Source organism: Zootoca vivipara, chromosome 3 (assembly GCF_963506605.1).
Source record: "Zootoca vivipara chromosome 3, rZooViv1.1, whole genome shotgun sequence".
Classification (NCBI taxonomy): Eukaryota; Metazoa; Chordata; class Lepidosauria; order Squamata; family Lacertidae; genus Zootoca; species Zootoca vivipara.
In genome coordinates this window covers 89,254,490-89,275,922 of record NC_083278.1, presented here as the reverse complement: position 1 = coordinate 89,275,922, position 21,433 = coordinate 89,254,490, and the positions used below count along the sequence as shown (strand labels likewise).

Here is a 21,433-nt window from a genome sequence, read left to right as displayed (position 1 = left end):
TGTGCACCTGAGGGACCAGGTGCGCAGCCTGGGAGTCATTCTGGACTCACAGCTGTCCATGGAGGCGCAGGTTAATTCTGTGTCCAGGGTGGCTGTCTACCAGCTCCATCTGGTACGCAGGCTGAGACCCTACCTGCCCGCAGACTGTCTCACCAGAGTAGTGCATGCTCTGGTTATCTCCCGCTTGGACTACTGCAATGTGCTCTACGTGCGGCTATCCTTGAAGGTGACCTGGAAACTGCAATTAATCCAGAATGCGGCAGCCAACTAGTGACTGGGAGCGGCCGCCGGGACCATATAACACCCTTCCTGAGAGATCTACATTGGCTCCCAGTACGTTTCCGAGCACAATATTGCTGTATCATTCCCCCCTAATCTAAATTACCCCTCCCACAGAGCTCACCTGTGATATGTAATTTTTCTGCCTAGCCAATAGTGGCAAGTGGGATGCTCATGTTGGTATAATTTGAAAATATGTGTGAAATTGCACTAGCTGCTTAGCCTGTGTCTTCAGTTACCATTCCCCCATGTCCAATGTTGAGGGTTAGGATGCCAGTTGTGGTGGGCCTCTTGAAACAGCCCAAGGCCACAGGCCTCAGCCATGACTAATCAACCCTCCACCAAGGCTGCATGCAGCAACCTGGTAGTGAATGGTGAAAGTGGTGGATCTCTCTCCAAACTTGGATCTCTTTAGTTTAGCCTCTAAGAGCAGGTTACTGTACTTGGTAGCATAGTTTACGATGCACCAGCATCTTTTAACTATATGTATATAGGGTGTTTGGATTGTATTGTGTCTTGAGCCAATAAAACACTTTACATTGAATTGTGTGGGCAACGAGTTTTCTTCACCGTCAATTCTGGAAAGGCTGACAACTGGAGAAGACTCTGAAGCTTTGATGGACTACTCTGCCGGTGCTGCACTACTCTGCTGGTCATACTGATAAAGGTGTGGTATCCAAATGCTATCACCATTTGCCATCACATCAGAAATATAGCCCACTAGAATGCAGTCATGCCTTACAGCGTACATAGACTTATCACTTGTTGAAAGTTGGCTTATTTGCAGATAGTGGTGGCTTTTCCAGTGTTTAATAATGATAACCTAAAGCGTAGGCAAGGATAAGATCACAGCTGTTCAATGTCCTCTGGCTCTCTGCTTCCGTTACTGTTGTGAAAATACTGTAAATCCAATAGGCGAACCATGTTGAATGAAGAGGAAGATTATACAGGGTAATTCATTATGAAGTACTGTACAGTTTCAACTGTATAAAAAAAGAATGTACCTGTAACAGAATTGTAGGGGAATATTTAAAGTTTTTTTAGAAACAGTCACAGATACATTTTTTGCTTGGAGGTCCCCCCCCAAAAAAATCGTGATTAAAAAATGCAGTTGCACAAGTTACAGATTCTGTTCTGGTCTATTCAAGAACACACCTTGTCCACTGCAGACGCAGCCATTTTGCCTGACAAGTCATGTGACACATGCGCCATCGCATACGGCACTTCCCTCAGTAGTGGAACACAAACTTTATGAGTGTATCTACCTCAGGTTCGCAGTTGTGGTCCGTGTCGTCACCTGTTACTGTTTTACAGCATCTGGAAACTATACTTCACTATGAATCATCGTGTATATAACATGGGACAATAGCCAGCAGACAGAGGCACTTATCCTAATGAAAAATTTGTACCTGTGTGCACACTTTACAAGACTGCATTGGAAGAAGGGCTGGGTAAGATGAGCAATATGCTACTCAAGTGAGGCTATTGGTGCACAGGCCAGTCACTGGCTAATATGCTGAATTTGCAGGTTTATATGTTTTTTCGTCCTCCTTAGTCCTAGGAATCAAACATCTTGGAATCCAAAGACTGAACTACCATTCAGATTTAGGGTAGAGTCTCCCATGTATGCAATGGGTGGATATGGCAAGGCTCTGCATGACTAGAAAGCTGCTATGGCTACATGGTCAGATGGTTGCTCTGTGGAGGTTCTGGTTTCATGACAGCTTGGGCAAGGAGATGTGTTGTCTTTCTGGCTGCCTGGTAAGTGGATGGTGGAAGGGGTATTGGGAGTATTGGAGTTGGGAAATGTCAAGGGGTTACTTAGCTGTTGAGACACATTGATTGGAAGCCGCACATGCTGAAGACAAGATCACCAGGCCTCATCAGTGCCCAGTGGGAACGCCATGCAATACTACCTTCAATTCTGTTAGAAGAAAGCCGGGGGGGGGGGAATACAACTGATCAACTATTATTACTGTCATTGACTGGAGTTGCAGGCAGCATAATCACATTTGCTTTCGTTTCTACAGCTGCTGTTGTGCTACTGACTGCTGCTGGTTCAGGATAGAATCATGGCTAATTTACAGAGGCATTAGCCCTGGTCTATCACGACGCTGTGGGTTAAACCACAGAGTCTAGGGCTTGCTGATCAGAAGGCTGGCGGTTTGAATCCCTGCAACAGGGTGAGCTCCTGTTGCTCGGTCCCAGCTCCTGCCCACCTAGCAGTTCGAAAGCGCATCAAAGTGCAAGTAGATAAATAGGGACCGCTCCGGCAGGAAGGTAAACGGCGTTTCCGTGCGCTGCTCTGGTTCGCCAGAAGCAGCTTTTGTCATGCTGGACACATGACCCGGAAGCTGTCTGTGGACGAACGCCGGCTCCCTCGGCCTATAGAGCGAGATGAGCGCCGCAACCCCAGAGTCGGACACAACTGGACCTGGTGGTCAGGGGCCCCTTTACATCACAAAATCACAGGATTGTACGAAAAGTAACTGAAGCTTTAAATATTTAGTATGAAATTAGTTTTTATTTTTACTTCAAAATAAACACGTTTAACATTTATTCATAATCAAAACTAAGGAAGGTATTTTGTAAAAAACAAAACAAAAACAAAAAAGATTTATAAACAATTCTAAGTTTCTCCTCCCTGCCTCACTTACAAAAGACAAAAATCAAAGGTGTGTTTGTGTGGCTATTTTGTTTTTGGTCTGTCAGTTAAAAGTCACAGAATGGCCTTCATACTAGAATTGGCCAAAAAGAAGGGGCTGGGGAGGAGATCAAAAAACCCAAACATATCTCATAGTACAGTATTCAGTTTCATGTGTTTTTGCACATGTCTTTTGCACATGGGGGGGGGGAGTCTTACTAAGCTGACAAAGATTCAGCAAAGCCCTGCAACTTATTTCTTGCATCTCAGCAACGGGAGTAAACACTCCCCAAAGGGATTTGCATTATTAAATCCTTTTAACATGTCTTCCAAAATACTTGTTCACCAGAGGGATGTCTTATAGTTGAACTTCAGTTTTAGCAGATACTTCAGATTAACTTGAGCAGTATCGTAGACAATATATCTGAAGGAAACAATGAGTTAAGACTTTTTCTTTAAAAAATTGTTTTGTGAAGGACATCAATGCTGGGTGGATGCTTAAATGTTTGCAGCACCAATGGGGAAAACCATTCTTACTTACCTTTGTTACTGGTTTCTTCCATGCAGTCAGATTCTGGGGCACACACACATACAAACCACTGTTTGGACCCTTCTAAAATTCTAATGGGACGCGGGTTGCGCTGTGCTCTACACCACTGAGCCTAGGGCTTACCGATCAGAAGGTCACTGGTTCGAATCCCTGCAATGGGGTGAGCTCCTGTTGTTCGGTCCCTGCTCCTGCCCACCTAGCAATTCGAAAGCACGTCAAAGTGCAAGTAGGTAAAGGGAGTTTCCGTGCGCTGCTCTGGTTCACCAGAAGCAGTTTACTCATGCTAGCCACATGACCCGGAAGCTGTACGCTGGCTCCCTCGGCCTATAGAGCGAGATGAGAACCGCAACCCCAGAGTAATCCGCGACTGGACCTAATGGTCAGGGGTACCTTTACCTTTAAAATTTCAGAAAGGAGCCCCTGATAGGTGGCTTCTGCCCTTCTCCTTGGATACAATTTTTTTCTGTGTATGTAATTTGTCATATTGATCAGAGCACACAGTGGCACACGCTTAAGAATACAAAATATACAATAAAAAAAATTTCAACTGAAAATTAAAATAATTAGAAACCTTATTGCAGATTGCAACAACTCCCCAAAGTCTGGCAATACAGATGAGTTTTACCAGAAAAAAACGTACGTGGAAACTGTAGGAGAAAAACGGCCTAGTTGTAGGAGAGAAAAGGCCCAGTAAGCCTCCATAAAGGGGCACCATAGCCAAGGATGTTTCACTCCAGGTTGACATAAAACTGAAGGATGGAGATCAGAGAAGCATCACTCCTAAATATTTTTTTAGTTTGGGATTGGGGTGGGGAGAGAAGTGTTCCCTTAAATAAGCTGGGTCAGGACATTTCCACCCGTAAAGATCAAAACAATCTGAAACGGGCCTGAATACAAACTAGCAGCCATCATAGCTTATTACCCAGCTCCCAAATAAGATAAAGGCTCTCCAGATGTTTTGGAACTACAACTCCCATGATCCCTAGCTAACAGGGCCAGTGGTCAGGGATCATGGAAGTTGTAGTTCCAAAACATCTGGTGAGCGAAGGTTGCCTATTCCTGGTGTAGACAATAGTAAACTAGAGGAACCAACTGTTGTCGGCCTACAACAGTTTTCTTACGATCCTAAAGGATCGTAAGAATTTTTTTTAACAAGTTAGCTTTTTAACAAGGTAGCTTTTGAACTGTCACCAGGAGGAGCTCTATGTAGAGTCGATACTTGTCCATCAAGTGAAGGCTGAAGGGAACAAGGCCCCTATCTCTTCCAGGAAGAGAACGGCAATACACCAGTGTGCAATTGATCAAATGCCCCGCTCCCGCACCCAGTAGCCCCTGACAAGCTTGGAGGGCAATCAAAGCACACCCACCGAGAACAGTTTTTTAAAAAATCTTAAGTACTATTGAAAGGAGAGAGTGCTCCTCACTCCCGGTTTGCTTCATGACTTTGGGCGCCATGCTTTCCAAATTGCAGAATAAAATTACTCACACATTCAGTCTCATACTGATCTTACAAGGTCAGTATCCCTTTCTGATGGTGGCATTCAATTGTCCGAAAGCAGCCACTGGCAGGCCGGCCAGCTCTGCTCTATGGCCATGATTATCCCCTATCAGGGATGCTGTAGGAATGGATTTCCCGCATTGGCAGGGGGCTAAACTAGACTCACTTTCTGGTCCCTTCCAACTCTATGATTCCACGATCCTAGAAAAATACTGTTCAAAGGATACTCGTTATACAGAAGACAGGTATTGCTAACTCCTGATGGTATTCCATTGCCTAAAGGAACTTCTACACCATTGAGAGAGGTAGTGGCTGTGGGATCTGGTGCCGTTTTGCCCAAGCCTATATAGGAGCAAAAGCAAACAAAATTGCAGCTGACAGATGAACATATGCATTAAGTGACTTTGAACTTACCTGAATCGTGACTAATTTTCACTCATTTCTTTGGTGTCAATAAATCTATATATAGTACTTTGCTCAGGTGAAACTGGGAAAAGCACTACCTGTTAGATCCAGACTACGGCTGCAATCCTAATCCCGCTTACCTGGAAGTAAGCCACATTCCAGTAAATATGGCTTACTTCTGAGAAGACATGGCTAGGATTGTGCTGAAAATGTTTTTTTTGTGTGTGTGTGTGAATTTTATGCGTTTTTACTGTGACATTCTTTATAGTTTCATTGCTTTGTGATTTTAGATCGTTGTAAAGCAGCCCTGACTGCTTCAGGAGCACTAGCAAGGTGGGACAGGTACTTTATGTACAAGTTCCCACATAGTTCCCGCTGAAATCAATGGGACAAGTCACTTGCCCTATTGATTCCAAGTCTGGATCCAATCCTATGGTACTGCTCACAAAGATTTACAACAGGATATTATTATCCTACGGGACCGCCTCTCCCGGTATGACCCACAGAGGACATTAAGGTCCACAAATAATAACATACTGGAGATCCCGAGTCACAAGGTGGTTAGGCTGGCCTCGACCAGGACCAGGGCCTTCTCAGTACTGGCCCCGACCTGGTGGAACGCTCTGTCCCAGGAGACTAGGGCCCTGCGGGATTTGTCATCTTTTCGTGGGGCCTGCAAGACAGAGCTGTTCCGTTTGGCCTTCGGACTGACACAGTCTGACCCCACGGTTACCCTCCCCTAAGGTTTTATTTCATAATGGTTTTATCTTATTTGTAGGTTTTTAATTTTAAAATTGAATTTTAACATTGTATTAATCTGCGTTTTAACTGAATTGTTTCTTTTATACTTGTGTTGATATTATTTGTTGTTAGCCGCCCTGAGCCCGGTCTTGACTGGGAAGGGTGGGGTATAAATAAAAATTATTATTATTATTATTATTATTATTATTATTATTATTATTATTATTATTCCAGCCAACCCAGTTCTACTAGATAGCTACTAGATCCAAGTTTTTTGTGAAATGGGCTTCTATTTGCATATACCAGAGATGGGGGGGGGTCTTCTGCATCTCAAGGCCACATTCCCTCAAAAGAACTACTTAGTGAGCTCTGTGGCAGAGCAAGGGGTTTCAACCCAGATCTCTCATATCCAGCTTTGAGGATATATGCAGTGCACCATGTTGGCGTCGATGCATTAGAATTTCCAATCTTATAACTTGCTATTCAGCTAAAATTGTCGGTAAATATATTTTTGGGTTTTTTAAACCTATTATATTGACCTAAAATAACTACAGAAGTCACCAAACGGTTTGCAGATCTTTTCCCAACAAGTCTGAAGGAATTTAGCCAAATGCCCAGGGCCAGCCTTGGCTACTATGGCAAATTTGCTTGCAGTCTTTGAGTCCCCATTTGTAGCAGCATTTCCAATGGGGTTTTACCTTTGACACTATGTTTTCCTTTCGGCAGCTTGGTTATGTGGGATGCATTCTTCAGCTCATACCTAGCAAACAGAGAGAAGGAGGACTTAGAGCAGAACATCAAATACGTTCGAAGAAAAAGCCTTTCCTTTTCAGTTTGTAACAGTGGTTTGCAGAGTCAGCTGATGCACGATTTCACCACTTCAGAATGCAACCCTTTAATAAGATTCATCATGATTTAAAGCCTGCCATTTGATGAATGCAGCACAAGCATTTATACTTTGCAAATAATCAGCTGGGTGAAAGGGTTCTTAAAAATCAGTCAAGTTCCAAATTTGGATTTAAGATACTTTGAAGTTAGGAGTTGCAGCATCATACATGGTGCAAAAGTACTCTTAAACACACTCAACTTACATGTTTCCAAGGGCAACTTCTCCCAGCAAGAGTAAGCCAATCGGGTCAGTCTGAGAGGTGTGGCAATAGTTTGCACTCTTGGACACCATATCAGCAAAGTAGATACCTTTACCAAACATGTAGCCAGTCTAGAAGGAAAAGAATGGCGGTAGTTTAACAGCCAGAAATCAACTCATCAGAGAAGTTTAGTGAGAAAACAGAGGAATTGAGGACAGACTGCAACTTCCTGTTTTGTGAAACCTAGTTTCACAATATAAGGATATTATACCTGAAGGAGTGTCTCCACCCCCATCGTTCTGCCTGGACACTGAGGTCCAGCACCGAGGGCCTTCTGGTGGTTCCCTCACTGCGCGAAGCAAAGTTACAGGGAACCAGGCAGAGGGCCTCCTCGGTAGTGCCCGCTCTCCCATGTCAAAGAAATAATCTGATGTTTAGAGGACATCTGAAGGCAGCCCTGTTTAATGTCTGATGTTTTAATGTATTTTTAATCTTTTGTTGGAAGCCACCCAGAGTGGCTGGGGAAACCCAGCCAGATGGGTGGGGTATAAATAATATACTATTAATTATTATTATTTTATGTAATGTGAAATCTCTGCCAGGAATGGACCTGGCTACAGCTCTGTGGACATGTAGCTCGTTCCTGGGCATCTGACAAGATTTCCCACACTGGAAGGCAGGAAATGATTTTCTTCCAGATCATCTTTGACAGAAGTTTTACCATTTTGTTTTGTTTCCTTTTGCATTCACCTGTGTGGCATCCAACCCCACTTGCTTGATTTAGTCATTTGGGTCTCTGGTCCGCGGTCTGCTTTGGTCTGGACTGCAAAGGGTAGCCTTTCGGTCTCTTGCAGCCCTACAATTAGGCAAACTGAGCAGAACCACTTTCCCCAACTTGGTACCCTACAGATGCCTTGAACCACAACACCTTCTCTTCCGTGACTACTGGCTGTACTGGCTGGGACTGAGGCAGTTGTAGTCTAAAACAGTTGGAGGGTACCAGATTGGGGAAGGCAGGAATAGAACTGAATTGCAGGTTACAGTGGTGATGGATCTCGGGTCACCATTCCCAAAGGACTGGTTTTATGGGGCGAGAATGAGAACCTCATTGTAAAGGCCTTCCTCAACGATGGATGCTCCAGCCGAGATTCCAGAAGTAAACGAAAAATTACAAGAACTCGGGCCAGAAAGGATAATTTCAAAAAATCTTCACAAAGTTTTATTCAGGATAACTTCCAGTAAACATCAATATCAGGACAAGGCCCTGTTTCGATGATTCTTCATCAGCGAGGTTTCTCAGGTCTAAGTGTACCAAGTATGTTTGCAAACATACTTGGTACACTTAGACCTGAGAAACCTCGCTGATGAAGAATCATCGAAACAGGGCCTTGTCCTGATATTGATGTTTACTGGAAGTTATCCTGAATAAAATTTTGTGAAGATTTTTTGAAAATACAGTATCCTTTCTGGCCCGAGTTCTTGTAATTTTTCGTTTACCAGCCGAGATTCCTGCATTGAAGGAGGGACCCTTGGGGTCCCTTCCAACTCTGCAATTCTATGATTCAATTCTGATGTATAGGGAGCCGTCTTTAAATTCTTCCTACTATGCTTGACACTTATTAGTATGTCTAATAATTAGTATATCTGCTCGACTCCCTTGGACACTTGCACTTTTTAAAGCAGCCTGATATCTGGGATGCATTTGCTGTATTTCTCTCGCTTTTTTGTGATTTTCTCATGGACTGCTTTTATGTTCATTTGTTTACTCTTTGCTGCCTTGGATGCTTTAAGTGGAAACATTTCAAATAGCTAGATATTATCATTGGCTGTAAAAGCTTTAGCCACTTTGGACCTTGAAACGTAGGGCAGAAATGGTTTTGAAATAAAATAATGCGTACATCTTGCCAGAATTCTGAATGTAGGGGAAAAGGCAGACTTACACAAAACTATTGGGCGCTATACATGGCAGTTTGACTAGTATGCCTTATTCTCTCTCCACTTTAGCAGACGGAGACATGCTACTTACGTAGACATATGCAGAAATATTCCTATCCCAAGCTGTATTAGAGGAATACCTTCTTAAGCAATCATCTCAATGGAATGTTTTTGAAGGTTGTTTTGGCTAGCCTGAGCCACACTAATATGGTTTCCAATGGCACCTTTCCAGGCAAGTAGTAGATTAGATGTTCAGTCGTTCACTTTACTTAATGATGTTCCTGTTACCAGGACCATTGCTTACGCAGCCTATACAGCAGCAGCCACCATGCAAGGAAGAGTTATTGGCAGGCTTGGGGGAAACTCCAAAGTTTACAGAAGTTCAGAATCAAAGGAAAATAATATCCAGAACCTTTATGATAGGGAGAGGCAACATGGCGCCCCACAGATATATTGCTGGGCTACAATTCCATGACCATGGGCCATGCTGATTGGGGCAGGTGGGTTTTGCAGTTCAGCAGCATCTAGAAGACAGCACACTGGCTACCCCCATACAGCCCAGTGTGGACTGCATGTGCTCAGTAGCCACGGAATACTGACTGATTGTTGGGAGAAAAAAAAGCCTTGAAAATAGGTGGGAGTGGAATTCTGGGAGTATCCACTGGAGGAAGGCACTGAACAGGAACTCCCCACGTGGCAACATTTTGTTGCAGGACACACTTCTTTCTTTCTATTGTACATAGAAACCAAGAGGGTTTTTTTTGGGGGGGGGGAGAGGATTAAAAGCTCTGTTTCTACATGCAATATACTAACAAACTAGCCTTGTACATACCACAGGAGCTTCAGGAGGAGCTATTCGGAGACCCTGCGACAAGATGCCAGCGTAGTTGGTTGTGCGAGAACCGTGCCAGAGCAACTGACGGTTGTGTAACTCCTGGAAGGGCCTATAACGCTGAACTTCTCCTTCCCGCTCAATCTTGAAAATCTTTGGAAGGGGTGTAGAGAAGAGAGGGAATGAACCATACATCATGTGATTTCTGAAAAATCATTTCAGAAACTGCCTTATATAAAGACTATCAGTCCACCTAGCTCAGTACTGTCTATGCTAACTAGGGGAAGCTTTTCAGACAATGGTCTCTCCCAGCCCCACATGGAAACGCCAGGGATTGGACTTGGGGCCTTGTGCATGCAAGGCTGGTTGTTGCCACCGAACTACAGCTTTTCCATGCTGGTGGTTTTGGTTACAGTTTGTGGCTAGCGAGGAGGGAGCTTAACTATGAGCCTGATTTGGATGATACACTTGGCCAAGCCTTGAAAGGCAGCAGAAAGGACCAGGGAGGAGCAAAGCAGCTGCAAGTTCCTGTCCAGATGTCCATGTGCCCTCGTGGTCTCGCTGAACCCATGTTCAGCTCAGCACGTCATGCGGAACAGGCCACAAACACAGCACACACGTGGGCCTTGCCAGCACAAGTTATACACAAAATGTTAAATTCAGAATTCTCTGGGGAAATTTAATCTTCCAGATTGCTTGAGATATGGAAATGCTTAATGCCACATTTCATTTCAGCCATCTAAGAATTAAAGTGGCTTGGAAGGTTTGAATTTCCATACTTTAGACTTGGGTTTGGCCAAAAATGAACGAGACAGTTGCATGGGCTGGGTTTTCATCTGACCTGGGACTGGGGAATCCCAGACAGGTTATTGACTAAGAAAGAAGAATATGAAAAGACTCAATCCCATGGCCCACCCCATCCCCAATCCTTAATCTGCAAAAGCAAAACAAAATAAAAGCCACAACTTTCCTGTCTGGATTTTCTAGGCCAACATTCTTCTCCTATAGCCAACACCCAGATGCCTATGTGAAGCTCACAAGCAAGACATTGAGACCTCCTCTTGCTCCCCAGCAACTGGCATTTCAACTGGTATTTATTTCTCACCCTTCTCCCAAAGGTCCCAGGGTATATACACATATACTGAGCAACAGCCTCACTCACAGAAGAGCTTGTATTCCTTTACTATAGGTTTTCGCATATGGAATACTATTCTACACAAAGGTTAGTTGGGTACTTAGCACCATGTGTAAATTAACACATAAGAAAACAAGTAAAACGACCGGTTCAGAATTTAAACAATTTCCCCCCGATCCCCAGTCAGAACCTACCTCCATGACTTTCAAGTCATACGCGTTGTGGGTGCTTGCATGGGTATTCTTAACATACTGCTTTAGGATCTTCGCTTCTTCTGAATCTTTATCTACTACCTTTGAAGGAAGGCAAAGGGCAGAAATATTGAAAACTTGAAGTGAAAAGAATGCTAAGAACACATTAGGCCATTAAAAGTATTGCACAATTTAATGACTTCATGTTCCTATTGAGCCGGAGGTTTGGCCTTATTTTGAAAAGGGACAATGACAAGAAAAAAATACTGGTTTAAGAAGTTCTGGGTTAGGACATGTTCTCAGAGGTATCCTGTGGTTGATCCTGAAAGCCCAGCTGAGTGGCACCCAGGGAGTGGCAAAGACTAGACTGCAGAAGGGACCACTTTTCCTAAGGCAGGAAATCTGGCTTTGGTGCTCTTCCAGCTCTTCTTCATAAACCTAACTCCTTTTAAACAGGGGTTCAGAAAGAGACAGCCAAGGCACAGATGGAAGGCCTAGAGGTGTCTTTGAAGCACCCTGGGAATAAGTTGAATCCAGATTGAAATTGTGTCCCTTATCTCCAAGCAAATAACAAAATGTGCTTTGTAGGTATAGCCATCCAAACCTGCCTGTGAACTCTGGGTGGGTGTCTTCAGCTTGGGTTGAGAAACAACCCTTCTGAGATATACAACAGTCTTGATTCTGTTCCATGATATCTTACCTTGATATCTGTTTTGAGCTTTTCATAGTTCACATCTATTGGATCTTTATCCCCATCCTGACCCCCACTTCTGAGTAGGCTGTAGGCGACCTCAATGTCAAGCAGATTGTCCAACATCTCCACTTTGGACTTGATAAAACAAGAAGATGCGGTTATTCTTGGCAGCAAACACATTTCATGGCCTAAGGACTTAGCCCAGGCATCCCCAAACTTCGGCCCTCCAAATGTTTTGGACTACAATTCCCATCTTCCCCGACCACTGGTCCTGTTAGCTAGGGATCATGGGAGTTGTAGGCCAAAACATCTGGAGGGCCGCAGTTTGGGGATGCCTAACTTAGCCCAATAGATTGTGTGGGGATCTACACGTCACATTGCTACTAAGGAAGTCAGATACAAGGTCAGCACCAACTTCCTGTTAACAGTAAAAGTGTTGTCCCAGATTTAAGCCTGTTATCATGGTTCCTCCCCTTCCACTCATCCCCCCCCCAAAAAAAACAATCCATGAGGTTGATTAAGTTGAGGGATAGTGATAGGTCACCCAGTAAGTTTTAAGGCAGAGCAAGGATATGAACCCAAATCTCTCTGGTTCAATTCCAACACTCTGCTCTCTCCAAGCACAATTCAAAGTGTTGGTGCTGACCTTTAAAGCCCCAAACGGCCTCAGCCCAGTATCCCTGAAGGAGCAACTCTACCCCCATCATTCAGCCTGGACACTGAGGTCCAGCTTTGAGGCCCTTCTGGTCATTCCCTCACTGCGAGAAGGGAGGTTACAGGGAACCAGGCAGAGGGCCTTCTTGGTAGTGGTGCCCGCCCTGTGGAATGCCCTCCCATCAGATGTCAAGGAAATAAACAACTATCAGACTTTTAGAAGACGCCTGAAGGCAGCCCTGTTTAGGGAAGTTTTTAATGTTTGATGTTTTACTGTGTTTTTAATATTCTGTTGTGAGCCACCCAGAGTGGCTGGGGAAGCCCAGCCAGACGGGCTGGGTATAAATAATAAATTATTATATTATTATTATTGTGCTATGCTGATCTCTCTTTTACCCTCTGCTCAGTGGGCCTCTGGTGAAGGGGCAGTTCACTCTCGCCTGATGTCTGAACTTATAACATTCAGAGATTCCCCCCCCCCTTCCATTGCTCCATCCATTGTCTCCCCCTCTGTCCATTTACGTCCCCTAATATGTATCTACCTTCTGGGCTTCCCTCCAACCACCTGAAATCAGCCTGAAGGTTGAAGACTGCCCATCTCTGCTCTAGGAGTTGGTACACAATTTATTTTATTTCTGTGCTTTAAGGGCCAGCTGTCAAAACTAAATGCTGCCATTTGCGCCAGAGGTTCCCCATCAATACCTTAATGTAATCTAGATTATTTAAAAGAGGAGGCTTCTTCATCCCAAAGTCATGGGGGATCAGAGTGTAGAAGCGGTTGGAAAGATCCAGTATCTGTGAATCGGTGCCACCATCAGAAACTGCCTACATAAAAAGGAAAAGCAACATAATAAAAATCAGCAAAAATGTGTACCTGAGTTACTTCACTTATAAAAAGCTAGGCTTAGCTAAGGTCACACATTTATAACTTTAGCAAGAACAAGTTTTTAGAAAACCAACACTTCTGTAAAATCAGCTCTTCCATTTATTTTCATGTCAATTCAATCTTGTTCACAAATCCATCACATCAAGTTAATAGGGTTAAACACGCCCTAAAAGACAGTTACATTTATTTGAATCTGTCTTACATTTATTTTAAAACAGCAAGCATGAACTCTTAAAATGCTTGCTTAGGACTTTGAAGAACTCTTCCTACAGTAATTTTAGGCCAAACTAGCTGACAGCGCAGCCCCACCGAATTGAACAAGAGAGTTCATAAAAGCTGTCAGTCTAGCTTGACTTAAATGGAATGCCAAGCCATACATTTCAAAGGCTTCAGTACCGCCTCAGCTGAGACAATCACCGAAACTGGGAAGCCAACAGCCCCCCTTCTTCTCTCCCTCCTGGAGCTGGTGTCTCAAACGGAACACGACCCAGGGACCGCAGTAGCCTGGGCACGCAATTAGCAGAGCTTATCCATGCAGGGTTAGCGGAGAAGATGAGGCAGATGAGAGACAGCTTGTATTTCCATAAGCAGTTTTATTTACAGCATCTTAAAACACTCGGAAGAGAGAGAGAGCAGTGCTTCTCCTCCTATACTCCTCCTCAACTCATACAGCAACTACAGCACACAAAACGGAAAAGCACAGACATGTGACACACTATCTCAGGAACATGTCTAACTCTTAAGGTATTATGCTTAAGGTGGAACTGAATTTACCAACAGTAATCACATAATCAAATCACACCCTTCTGGTACAGCCATTCTGATGAACAAAAAGCAAGAGTAAAATAAAAAAATTCCTTCAGTAGCACCTTAAAGACCAACTAAGTTTTTATTTTGGTATGAGCTTTCGTGTGCATGCACACTTCTTCAGATACAGTGAAATGGAAGTTTCCAGGCACTTATGTAGAGAAGGGGTGGGGAGGGGTGGGGATGGGGAGGGGGCATCACTCAGAAGGGTGGTGGAAATGGGTGATTGACTGACTGATAGCTGTTGTTGACTGCAAACGACTGCAAATGGTTTTGCATGAAAAAGCAAGGGTTGAGATGGCTGAAGATCGCTTATCATGTATAATGAGATAAAAATCCGATATCTCTGTTCAAACCAGGTCCCTCCATGGTTTTGAGCTTGGTGATAAGTTGCAATTCAGCAACTTCTCTTTCCAGTCTATTTCTGAAATTCTTTTGTAGTAAGACAGCTACTTTGAGATCTTGTATAGAATGTCCTGGGAGATTGAAGTGTTCTCCTACTGGTTTTTCTGTCTTCTGGTTCCTGATGTCAGATTTATGTCCATTTATCCTTTGGCGTAGGGTTTGGCCTGTTTGTCCAATATAGAGAGCTGAAGGGCACTGTTGGCATTTGATGGCATACACAATGTTAGAGGATGAGCAATTAAATAGTCCTGAGATGGTATGTTGGATGTTGTTGGGGCCAGTAATGGTGTTGTCTGGGTGTATGTGGCAGCAAAGTTGGCATCTGGGTTTATTGCAGGCTCTGGTACCAGTGTCCATGTTAAGTCTGGTGGTTGTATTATTGTGGGTGAGGAGTTGTTTAAGATTGGGTGGCTGTCTGTAGGCAATGAAAGGTCTTCCTCCCAGAGCTTGAGAAAGGGAGCTGTCATTGTCCAGGAGAGGCTGTAGATCTCTGATGATGCGTTGTACTGTTTTAGCTTGGGAGCTGTATGTGATGACTAGTGGTGTTCTGTTATTTTCTTTTTTGGGTCTGTCTTGCAGCAGGTTCTCTCTAGGTATCTGTCTGGCTCTGTTGATCTGTTGTTTAACTTAATCAGGTGGATATTTTAGTTCTAAAAAGGTTTGCTGTAGATCTCTTAGGTGAGATTCTCTGTCTGTAGAGTTGGAACAGATGCGGTTGTAACGTAAGGCCTGGCTTACGCCCCATCATCTCAGGTATTGGCACCATTACAGTGGGTGTTTCCGGCTATATGGACTCTGTTCTGAAACCATATGCTATCAGTGCTCCCAGCTACGTACGTGACACCACAGATTTTCTGAGGAAAATACAATATTTGAACAATCTTCCTAACAATACTATACTAGCCACTATGGATGTGGAATCTCTATATACCAACATCCCACACAATGATGGTTTACAAGCCATAAGGAACACCATTCCAGATAAAACCACAGCGGACTTTGCTACCAAACTCTGCCACTTTGTCCTTACCCACAACCACTTCAAATTTGGTGATGACCTGTTCCTCCAGATCAGCGGCACAGCCATGGGCACCCGCATGGCCCCACAGTATGCCAACATCTTCATGGCAGATTTAGAACAACGTTTCCTTAACTCCTACCCACTCAAACCTCTCCTGTACCTGCGATACATTGACGATATTTTTATTATCTGGACACATGGACAACAGACCCTGGAAACCTTCCACCAGACATTCAATGACTTTCACCCCACCATCAACCTAACAATGAACCAATCTATGCAAGAAATACATTTTTTGGACACTACTATAAAAATACAGGATGGACATATAGACACCACCTTATACAGAAAACCAACTGACCGACAAACATATCTACATGCTTCTAGCTACCATCCCAAACATACCAAACAATCCATCGTATACAGCCAGGCCTTACGTTACAACCGCATCTGTTCCAACTCTACAGACAGAGAATCTCACCTAAGAGATCTACAGCAAACCTTTTTAGAACTAAAATATCCACCTGATGAAGTTAAACAACAGATCAACAGAGCCAGACAGATACCTAGAGAGAACCTGCTGCAAGACAGACCCAAAAAAGAAAATAACAGAACACCACTAGTCATCACATACAGCTCCCAAGCTAAAACAGTACAACGCATCATCAGAGATCTACAGCCTCTCCTGGACAATGACAGCTCCCTTTCTCAAGCTCTGGGAGGAAGACCTTTCATTGCCTACAGACAGCCACCCAATCTTAAACAACTCCTCACCCACAATAATACAACCACCAGACTTAACATGGACACTGGTACCAGAGCCTGCAATAAACCCAGATGCCAACTTTGCTGCCACATACACCCAGACAACACCATTACTGGCCCCAACAACATCCAACATACCATCTCAGGACTATTTAATTGCTCATCCTCTAACATTGTGTATGCCATCAAATGCCAACAGTGCCCTTCAGCTCTCTATATTGGACAAACAGGCCAAACCCTACGCCAAAGGATAAATGGACATAAATCTGACATCAGGAACCAGAAGACAGAAAAACCAGTAGGAGAACACTTCAATCTCCCAGGACATTCTATACAAGATCTCAAAGTAGCTGTCTTACTACAAAAGAATTTCAGAAATAGACTGGAAAGAGAAGTTGCTGAATTGCAACTTATCACCAAGCTCAAAACCATGGAGGGACCTGGTTTGAACAGAGATATCGGATTTTTATCTCATTATACATGATAAGCGATCTTCAGCCATCTCAACCCTTGCTTTTTCATGCAAAACCATTTGCAGTCGTTTGCAGTCATCAACAGCTATCAGTCAGTCAATCACCCATTTCCACCACCCTTCTGAGTGATGCCCCCTCCCCATCCCCACCCCTCCCCACCCCTTCTCTACATAAGTGCCTGGAAACTTCCATTTCACTGTATCTGAAGAAGTGTGCATGCACACGAAAGCTCATACCAAAATAAAAACTTAGTTGGTCTTTAAGGTGCTACTGAAGGAATTTTTTTATTTTACTTCGACCCAGACCAACACGGCTACCTACCTGTAACCAAAAAGCAAGAGAAAAAGAATAGAGCAACCCTTTCACTATATAACAAAGACTCTTCATCTTACCTTTATGAAAAGGGAGGTTTAGGAAAAAAAGAAGGGCAATTTTTGGGAAGGGAGAAGCGCTAAGAATTCAAGAGTTCCCTCAACCATTCCAAAGGTGCCTTTTATTTCATCCTCACCTGATGCACCTCATTAAGGATGGTGTATGCACTCTGGATCTGCCTCTTGCTTAGCTTCCCCAAAGGCATCTTCTGGAGGTCAATCTGGCAATGAGATAAATGGAAGGAATTAACGTGAGACTTGTTGTTATGTGAAAACATTCAGAGACTGCTTATTGAAAAGCTCGATGTCTTGAAGTAGAACAGATAAACTTTTTGTTTTTTTACGTGTCAGAGTTATCTGTTTACAGGTCTATTTAAGAGCATCGCACTCTGAAGATGCCGTAAGTGCTGTATCACCTCAGTTTCATGTGGGGGACGTTCTCATTATTGAGTGCCGCCACCACTGAATACTGAACCTCATGGGAAAACGGCTAGTGTTAAGAACGCACTGCTGCCATTATCACACAGTGAACAAAAGGGAGAACGACAAGGGGTTAAGCCAAGGATGCTTAGTAACCTCAAATTCCACCATGGCTTTCTTCATGCTTTCCACATCAAATATCATCTTGATAAGGTCCTGGACTGCCTTAGGAAGCTTGGATTTGGTTCCTGCACTCACGGTCAGCTTCTTCACGGCTTCTTCATCCTAAGGAGGGGGGAAAAGACTACCAATATCTGTCTACACGTGCAGAGATTCAGAAGCAAAAATGGATTCTGATTAAATACTCCAAGTTGAAGATGTTCATGCAGTTTTCTAGTGATCTTATAGCTCAGGCATTTCCAACCCCCCCCCCAAAGCATTTAAGCCAAAATCTTAACACTGTGTTTTGAATCAACTGGTTCAATACAAAAATTCTGTAAAAGAAATAAAATTGAGTTCCAGTTGTGTCCAATTAATTTCCCAAAAATCAAGGGTTCCTTTTAAAAATACAACGTAATTTTATTAATCTAGATTACCAAGGTAGCCTACAAAAGAGAACCATAAAACAAATACAAAACAGATCAAAAACTTCAGAAACAAAAGCAGTTATCGCAGCAACAGTAAAAATACAAAATACAAAAAGCAGTAGATATAAAATCAGTTAAAATCCTGGGCAATCTCTCCCCCCCCCAATGCTTGGGAAATTCAAGTCCAGAGCTAGAACATTTGCATATTATTATTATTGCTGTTGTCTTAAGCTCTTGTCTGTGTGTATATAGCAAAATCATTGATATTTGCAGGTGTCATATATTTTAAAGCTATATTTCTATAGCATGGGATTAACAATAGGTCAACAACAGTGAATGTTGCAAGCCCTTATGATTGCCAAGAGACTTCTACTTCCAGCCTGGAATGATGAATACCCTGTCCATTACACAGCTGTCTGAGGACCTCACTGCCCTTGCAACATCTGAAGCTGCTTTTTTAAAAATTAATTTTTTTATAAATTGTGTGCGGGTACCTATTTCAAGAATGGGGGGGATTATATCAACTAATATGTTTAATTTTAGATGGAAGTTCACACACACACACACACACACACAGGTGTTAAAAACCTGCTGTTTGGACTTCTCCCAAATAATCATAAGTATTTCCTGCTTGCATGGTCTTTGATACAGTTGTGATTTTCTCTTTTTAAACAGGATCACCCAAGTTACCTGCCCATAGTCTATTTCCAGAGGATAGAATTTTTTGGGATATTTAGTGAAATTCTTAGAATGCCACGAGTTGCCCGTCTTTTCTTCATACAGATTCAGGAAGTGCTCAATGGCTTCTTCTTTCGATGGCATCTGCTCTAGCTTGTTGCTTCCAATGACTGTGCCAACACGGCCCCAAGAGCGGAAAACCCAGTATCTAAATTCAAAGGGAAAGGGGAGAAATTGGCAGGTAGAATCAATCTAGCTGGCTTTCTCCATACGTATATTGCTGGACCACAACTCCCATCACCTCTTAACATCCTGGCTGGTGCAGAGATATTTCCAGCATAAGAGTTTCTTCAGAACTCAAACAGCACACTTTGAACCGTACACGGCTTTAGATCGAGTGTAGCAACAAAGGCAGATGCTGAACAAAGGAAGGGACAATCTAATCTTGATTGATAGGTTTCCTTGATGTCACTCAAGACAGATAAGATTGTCTACAAAGGGGTTTGAAGGTAAGGAAACTAAACAGTTTTTTTCTGGGCAGAAAATAAAGTCTGACATTCCCAGCAAAGTCAAAAGTAAATTAAAAAAGGATAGTGACCATTTCCCCTTGCTGCTGGGATTTAAGGTTTAGTTGATTCAGGTTTCTGGCTCTCCATTTTGTTTTACGGTTTTTTTTAACCTGTTCTTGCGAGCTGCCTTGCTCCTTCCAGCCCAAATGATGAGGGCCTGAAAGATAGGATAGGAACACTTTGATCAATCAATTCACAACAGCAGCAATAGGGGGTCCTCCTGACTTTGCTGTGCCAGTTTAAAACCAACAGTAAGACAAAAACCTTTTTATTAAACTTCAAACATAAATGGCACAGACTGTAACTCTTGCGTTTGCATATAAGTCCCTGAGAGTCTATGCCATAAAATAACTCTGTTATATCTTCAAAGGAGACAGGGCTAAGGGTGCTGCCCTATGCAAGTATCAGCAGAGGGAACCACCTAGTTCAATAGCATCTACTCCAAGGTAAGTGCATAGAGAACTTAAGAACCCCCCCTGCTGGATCAGACCAAAGGTCTATCTTTTGTGGAAGTCTCACAAAAAATGATTTAAACAGAGGAGGCAAGCAGGAGAAAAAAAATTGCAGCACACATTCTATTTGGGAAAGGAGGGAGAAAAGCAAACCTGATTTCTCGATCATCTTCCAACAGCTGAAGCTTGTAATACGAATTCGTTCCTTTAACAATATCTACCAGCCCAAGAGTGGCACTGAAGATTTTGCCACCTTTTTCAAAGACGTGAGCAGAATCTTCCAAGCCTGTAAAAAGAGGCAGTCAACCAGGGGCACGGGGAAACACATTTGACCTTTATCCAAATTGTTGTTTTAACTTGAACACAAGACACACAGCATAGAGGTGCTGAAATACCTCCCCCCCCCTTTTCCCTGAAGCACACAGAGAGGCATTTCAAAGGGGTTTCTCAACACGGGGAATTTATTTACTTATGGTGTTCTACAACCTGTCCCCAACCCGTAAAAGGACAGGGTGCCTGCACCCTTTTAGAAGTTGTAAAGAGGGAATTTCAGCTTACTATGCAATCTGCACTTGCTGAAATTCCCTCTTCTGGACAACTATTCAAGGTGCAAAAGTGCAGGAGTCCTGTCGCCTCTTGCTTCTGGCAACCCTAAAGTAGATGTAGAAATGCTCACCTGAATCAGGATCCACAGCAGCACCTCCTTTAACTGTCAGCTTCATCTTCTTTTCCAATTTGCTCGTTCCTGGATCAGGGGAGGGAGAGATGCAGTATTAAGTTGTATTTTATAGTGTTGTAAATTCCAGCTCCACAGTTCTGTGATTCTAAGCCTTCCCTCCACTAATCGCCTCCTTAATTTCAGGAGTGAACCCCAAAACTGGCCGCTAGGAGGTCTACCCTGAATGCAACAAATGCCAAGAACGACAATGATAAAAAATGTGAGCCCCATGGGTTTTTCACCTTGTTCTTCCTTGATCTTCCCAGTACTTTTCGTGTTTGACTGTCCACTGGGTTTTCCTCCCACGGGAATTGTTTCGTGCTCCTGCTTAACTTCAGTGCCCCAGGGAGAAAGAGCATGAAGCGAAAGCACCTCCTGAAACCCCTTGCTGGAGGACTGCACATCCTGGAGAAATTCCTCAGAGACAACACGGACCTGGGCCTCCTTCACTTCTTCCATTTTCTTGTTCATTTTCTCAACTTCCTCTGGAAAAGGGAAGCAAGAGGACGCCGTGTGTCATTGTTCTTGAGGTTTTCTTGCGCATGCAGGTTATTTTAATTTAACTGACAAACCACTTCCCACAAAACATCCCGGAACGATTACCAACAAAGACATTGATAGCACACAACAACCAT

At 43.4% G+C, this 21,433-nt stretch overlaps 1 protein-coding gene across 1 annotated transcript in view; it reads right to left on the bottom strand.

Annotated features, from left to right (window-relative positions):
- Positions 1-2,773: 2,773 nt before the first annotated feature.
- The window catches only part of PARP1 (poly(ADP-ribose) polymerase 1), a 42,178-nt gene continuing 23,518 nt past the window's right edge, over positions 2,774-21,433 (bottom strand). Inside the window, exons 10-23 of the mRNA XM_060272969.1 lie at positions 21,041-21,283; positions 20,757-20,825; positions 20,234-20,366; positions 19,072-19,267; positions 17,951-18,079; positions 17,512-17,595; positions 13,349-13,471; positions 11,999-12,127; positions 11,302-11,400; positions 9,973-10,125; positions 7,209-7,336; positions 6,816-6,877; positions 5,199-5,313; positions 2,774-3,347 (exon numbers count right to left, since the gene is read on the bottom strand). Of these exons, the coding sequence (XP_060128952.1) occupies positions 3,266-3,347; positions 5,199-5,313; positions 6,816-6,877; positions 7,209-7,336; positions 9,973-10,125; positions 11,302-11,400; positions 11,999-12,127; positions 13,349-13,471; positions 17,512-17,595; positions 17,951-18,079; positions 19,072-19,267; positions 20,234-20,366; positions 20,757-20,825; positions 21,041-21,283 (1,745 nt within the window). The 3' untranslated portion in view covers positions 2,774-3,265. The remainder of the gene's footprint in view (positions 3,348-5,198; positions 5,314-6,815; positions 6,878-7,208; positions 7,337-9,972; positions 10,126-11,301; positions 11,401-11,998; positions 12,128-13,348; positions 13,472-17,511; positions 17,596-17,950; positions 18,080-19,071; positions 19,268-20,233; positions 20,367-20,756; positions 20,826-21,040; positions 21,284-21,433) is intronic.